The sequence below is a fragment of the Durotheca rogersii genome (assembly GCF_024521655.1).
Source record: "Durotheca rogersii strain YMJ 92031201 chromosome Unknown GGS23scaffold_47, whole genome shotgun sequence".
Classification (NCBI taxonomy): domain Eukaryota; kingdom Fungi; phylum Ascomycota; class Sordariomycetes; order Xylariales; family Xylariaceae; genus Durotheca; species Durotheca rogersii.
In genome coordinates this window covers 176,875-182,265 of record NW_026251278.1, presented here as the reverse complement: position 1 = coordinate 182,265, position 5,391 = coordinate 176,875, and the positions used below count along the sequence as shown (strand labels likewise).

The window sequence follows — 5,391 nt, the reverse complement described above, 5'->3', positions numbered from 1 at the left end:
TAATATCGTAATTTAAGGTACTAATTTCGTATATAAGCTACCGGTTTAATAACTATATAGGAATAACTTCTTTCCTTCCTTACTTCGGAAAGCGATTATATATTAAGCTCTTAGGCTTTATTTCTCTTCGATCGGTATGGTTGAGATATCTTTAGTCTTGATCACAGAGCCAATCATCCGCCTATGTCGTAAGCATGTCGAGGCATATACGCGAGGTTTGAGTCATACGCCTCCTTCACTGTTACCGACATGGTCGCGACAGAAACCCTACCCATTTCCCATGCTTGAATCCGTCCACCAGGGTCGAACTTCATGCAGAAATCCTTGGTCTGGAATATGTTAAAGGGGCACGCAAACGTGAACTCATCTCTCGGGAATTGAAATGGTACTTAGTAATTAACGGGTTAGATTAGAGTCTCGAAGAGTCGGGCAAGCTGGAATATACCGAGCTATAGTTGTTTAAGCCCGGCACTAGAAACCAGCCGTAGCTATTAGTACCTAGATGTATCATCTATTTCTAAGCATTAAGGTTCTACTGAAACTACCCATGCTTTCGTCATATTAGACACCTCACATACCATCTCCCGGCTCATCGATTCCACCCGGACTACCCTGGCGTCCTATCTGTCGTGCCTTAAGTAGCTTATCGCATAGCAACAGGTTCGAGGCTATGCTGGAGCTAGACGCGATACAGTTTCTCAGTACTCGGAAAGAGTCATACACACCCTCTAGCTCCGGATCCATGGGCTATCCGGTAGTAAGATCGAGTCCTACGACATTCCCCTCTGTATACTTATCCTACAAAGCAGTAACTAATCTCGTTAACTTATGAACCTACCCTAGTAAAGCAGGGGTTTACTTACGCGCATCCTAAATATCGAGGCCGGCGTTTACTGCCAGAGTCTTGGGGATAATTAATAGCGCATTAGCAAACGCCGCGATACCCTACTTCGCCTTACCCTTTACTATCTTTGAAAACGCGTCGCCCTTGAGGTACGCCGCGTAGGCGACCTAATACGTACCCGCCCTAGGAATAACGCTCTTGTCGATAATGGTATTGTAGACGCTACGTAGGCCATCCCGTACCGCGTTAGTAACCTACGTAATGGTATACTGGTTCGGCCCCTTAACGAGGATCGTTACCGACTTCGGATCCTTAACCTCCTCGATAAATGTGAACTTCTCCTCGCCCAGAGTCTGCTCGTAAACGAGACTAGCCTAACCGAGGATCTCCGGCGATAAGTCCTCGACGCTATTCTGCGCCGTCCCGCCGTATACGAGCTACAGCCGCTCCATATTCCGCCTCTTAGCCCTCCGAAGGGCGAGGATGCCGTTCTTAGCGAGGACGTCGAGCGATAGCGGGTCGATTCCCTTCTAGTTAATAACGATGAAGCTCTTCTCGGCGTCGCCGCCGTATACCTCCTTCTTAAGTTCGATAATCTTCCTTAGCCTAGCGTCGACGAAGCGCCGCTCGCTCTCTACTAACTTGTCGCGCTACTCGGCGCTCGAGTAGAAAAAGCCCGAGTTGATCTCCGACTTCTCGTACTCGAGGCTAACGTTAAGCGTTAGGATGTAGGCGTTCTCGAGCCGTTTCGGCATATCCGGGTATCGCGCCCCGTAGTCGAGCGCTAGGCCGCGGATGAGCTACGTATCGGACGCGGTCCGGTACTGCATCTTTATGATCTCGATTATGTATAGGTCCGGCTTCGCGGGCGCCTGGTAGATAGCGAGAACGGCGTCGACGATGTCGGGGTAGAGCTTTACGGCGAGGCTCGCGTTTAGTTTCGTAGCGAGAGATATCCTTACTACGTTAAGGAGGAGTTCCCTGTCGATCTCACGAAGAAGCTTAAATTTATCTAAGAACTGGAGAGGGTTAGCCTTGTGGGGACGTTAGTATGGGATGCTCTAGTCTACCTTAAGAGCCTTAACCTTGGCTATCTCGAACCCATCCGTGATTATCCGTAGGTATAGATCCTCGGCGATATATCTCTCCGCCTGCTTAAGAAGTTTACTAACCAAGAGCACTACAGAGGTCGTTCCGTCTCCGTAAATATCGTCTTATATAGTGGCAGCTCGTGCGATTATTACTGCCGTCGGATTCATGATTTACATTTCTCGAAGAAGGACGTTACCGTCTTTCGTTAACTTAATCTACACGACAGTTAGGGCTTATTCGAAGCATGAGGAGGTAGGCAGGCCGAACCTATCCAGCTCCATCAACCAGCCTAGATACGAAACATTAGTATATTATCGGCGATACCGGTAATAGCTTCGCACGAGGTCGAAGCCTAAAGCTAAAGGTATAAATAATACGAGAAGGGCGAGGACTTACATCTTGATCGTTCCTAGAGGACCTAGGTTTAACTTCAAAACATTCTGAAGACCTTCGCCCGCGCTAACGTTAACCTAGAGAGCTTCCCCCCTCCGCTATCGCTCCATTAGCCGTATATTACATACAAAAAGATACGGCGAGTTTACGAACCAGAGACTCGGCTTTGGGATTTAATAGTTGTGCAGCCGATATGGTAATCTCGTCTCGAAGGAGTTGCCTGACTCGGCTGTTTTCCGCGAGGTGGGACGCAACTTTTTCCTGCCTGGAGGGGCTACGGTAGTTCGGTGTGATCGGTGTGATCGGTGGAGTGCGCTGGTCCAATTAGAAGCCTCGCTGTCTGATTTATTACGGAGTCGCATAGCTACAACTGGGAAAAAAACTCCACTTTTCGGTACGTATACCCTAGGGGTGTGGTAGGTAGGAAGGTGCAGGTTGAATATTCAATTACACGTAGGGAAGGAGCTACCCTCTAGTTAGGTCGGCTAATAGGTAAGCTAGACTACCCCTTCGCGAGCTGGGTATTTTATATAGGTTTACATATAAACGATTTATCCCCGTAAAAAACTAGGAAAAAATCGGAAAAATCGGAAATTTACTTACGTAATTAATTAACTTGATTAAATTAACATATAAACTTTTTGGTCTTTTCGCTTAGTAATATAAGAAATTATTTACGATTTAAGGTTTTTGGAAACTGCACTAACAGTTTGCTATATAATTTATTAGTAAATCTATTAACTGTACTCTATATCGGCCTCTTAACCTATTTTTTTCACGGTAATAAAGTGGGTCTATTACCTAATCCTTTATACTATAGATAGAATGATGGTTAATATTATGTAAACTTTTTTCATTTTATTTTTTTTGATTTTTATTAAATTAAATAAGTCTTAAAAACGTTGATTTTTAGTGTTCTTTTTTAGAACCTCTTTGTATGGAAAAATAGGATAGTCGGAAAGGTAGAATTCTTACTATGAAAATAGGTACGATTTGAGAAAGTTTTAACCTGTTTAAAAACGTAGTTTTTTTAAAATAATATATTAAATAAAAACGAAATTAAAGAATAAAAATAAGATTACTTAAAACTAGCTATTTTTCTATTTATGAAATGAAGTATTAGGTAATAGATCTACTTTATCACCGTAAGAAAAATAAGTAAACATGTCGATATGAGCACAGTTAATAGGGTTACGAATAAATTATATAGGAAACTGTTAGTGCAGTTTCCAAAAACCTTAAATCGTAAATAATTTCTTATATTACTAAGCGAAAAATCTAAAAAGTTTATTTGTTAATTTAATCAAGTTAATTAATTACGTAAGTAAATTTTTAATTTTTCTGATTTTTTCGATTTTTTCCCAGTTTTTTACAGTGATAAATCGTTTATATGTAAACCCATACAAAATACCCGGCTCGCGAAGGGGTGGCTCGCGAAGGGGTAGCTCGCGAAGGGGTAGTCTAGCTTACTTAAGAGCTAATGAATACTGTGTAATCTAGTTAGAACCCCAAAGAATACTTCAACCTTTCCTTCTCGTAGAGCATACGTTGTTTGGTGGAGTGCGAAGAGCCGCATGTAGGGAATAGGGGCGATTAGTGTATTTTAGCACCTATACACTTCTTAAGACCTCTATGTAAAAGGGGGTGTCATTTCGGGACTCCAGACCTCTATAGTGCATACAATTGGCGTACTATAATAGAAGAGTAAGGGCATCCTAGATACCGTTAGATACGCCGAGTCCGTCAGCCATCGTAAGGCTGGGTTACGCAGCCCTGTTAAGTCGTTACCAAAGTGAACGTTCGAAGTCAAGCAGTCGCTAGGACACAGAAATAAGGACTATCGTGGGAGCCAGCCATCGCAAGATTCGGTAAACTGTTCGTTCGACCGTGGTAGGTATCTGTTGGTCTGAAGGTTTCGTTGTCTATTCGATTCTGAATGGATAAAACAGAAATACCCCTCGTCGAAGGCTGCGCCAGTCACGAGATATGCAAGCCTACCCAATCAGGCCGCCTCATCTGGAGCAGTAGGTTCGCCGACTTACAGTATATCTCGGTCAATATAATACCGCCCACAGCAGCCATCATGCTTATTTTCTTTGAGCATTAGTCGCAGATTATTCCAATTCGGTGGTCGCTGCGAAAGCCCAGACACATCATTAGATCTGAACAGCATAGCTTTTGTTTAATTTAAAGAATCCAAACAAGCGAGGAACGCCGAGGACCAAGGAATTTTAGAAATGCCCATCGTAACGAAGGAGCGGAAGGGCCTCCTCTGCCTTGGTCTCCTCTACCTCGGCCTTCCTTGCGCAAGGCATCAAGCTGACTGGCCCGCAATGCAGCTAAAGCTGCGCAGCTGCGCAGGCGCTGCTAGGAACGATTTACCATGCGTATATAACTAAGGAGGGACCGCTTAGCCCTAATAAGGCTTCTATATCCAGTCCTATTTAGAATTAAATATAGCTTGGTGTAAGAAATATATATAACTTATGTGGCCGTACATCGCTACTTGGTAAGCTGGTTACTTACACTGCAGCAATAATAATACCCTGCCCATCACCAGGTGGCTGATACATTCCCTAAGAAGAGCCCTTTCTTGCGTTTCGGTCCTTTTTGCTGATGATAAGAGAACTAACATCATTAAGTCCCATTCAGCCGGAAGAAGAGGACATTCTGTATTTGGGAGGATGAAACTGCTAATTATAAGATACAAGTCTTAGTTTATTAAAGCCTTTACTTGTTTTGGGCTTTTAAAATATAGATTGTTAGGCTGTTATAATATATTACTAGAAACTTGTTATCGCAAGCTGCCACTTACTGTTTAACTACCTAAGTACAGACAGAAGAGCTTTGCTCACTGATTGCAAGAGATATAAACCGACCTAGCGGAGTAGACCCATCCGCCTGCACTCCTTTTTCTTCCATATCACGGTACATCTTATCGATATAATCCCCGGCTGCTGACAAATGGAGGATATGGGCAATAGCACAATGGAGAGCTAGCAGTCGACGTGACGGAGGCTCGATTATTCGTTCGGGAGTAAGATAAAGCTCACGGGTAATAG

The 5,391-nt window shown here is 43.6% G+C and overlaps 1 protein-coding gene across 1 annotated transcript; it reads right to left on the bottom strand.

Moving 5' to 3' along the window:
• Positions 1-570: 570 nt before the first annotated feature.
• On the bottom strand, positions 571-2,691 carry GGS23DRAFT_608053 (T-complex protein 1; the record flags this gene model as incomplete). The annotated part of the gene is made up of 15 exons (XM_051520149.1): positions 571-732; positions 775-798; position 839; positions 1,019-1,066; positions 1,103-1,213; positions 1,286-1,335; positions 1,387-1,450; positions 1,499-1,644; positions 1,735-1,863; positions 1,915-2,057; positions 2,133-2,151; positions 2,222-2,225; positions 2,333-2,406; positions 2,483-2,530; positions 2,608-2,691. The coding sequence occupies 15 exons, from the start codon at positions 2,689-2,691 to the stop codon at positions 571-573; spliced, it is 1,107 nt and encodes a 368-aa protein (XP_051367419.1).
• Positions 2,692-5,391: the final 2,700 nt, after the last annotated feature.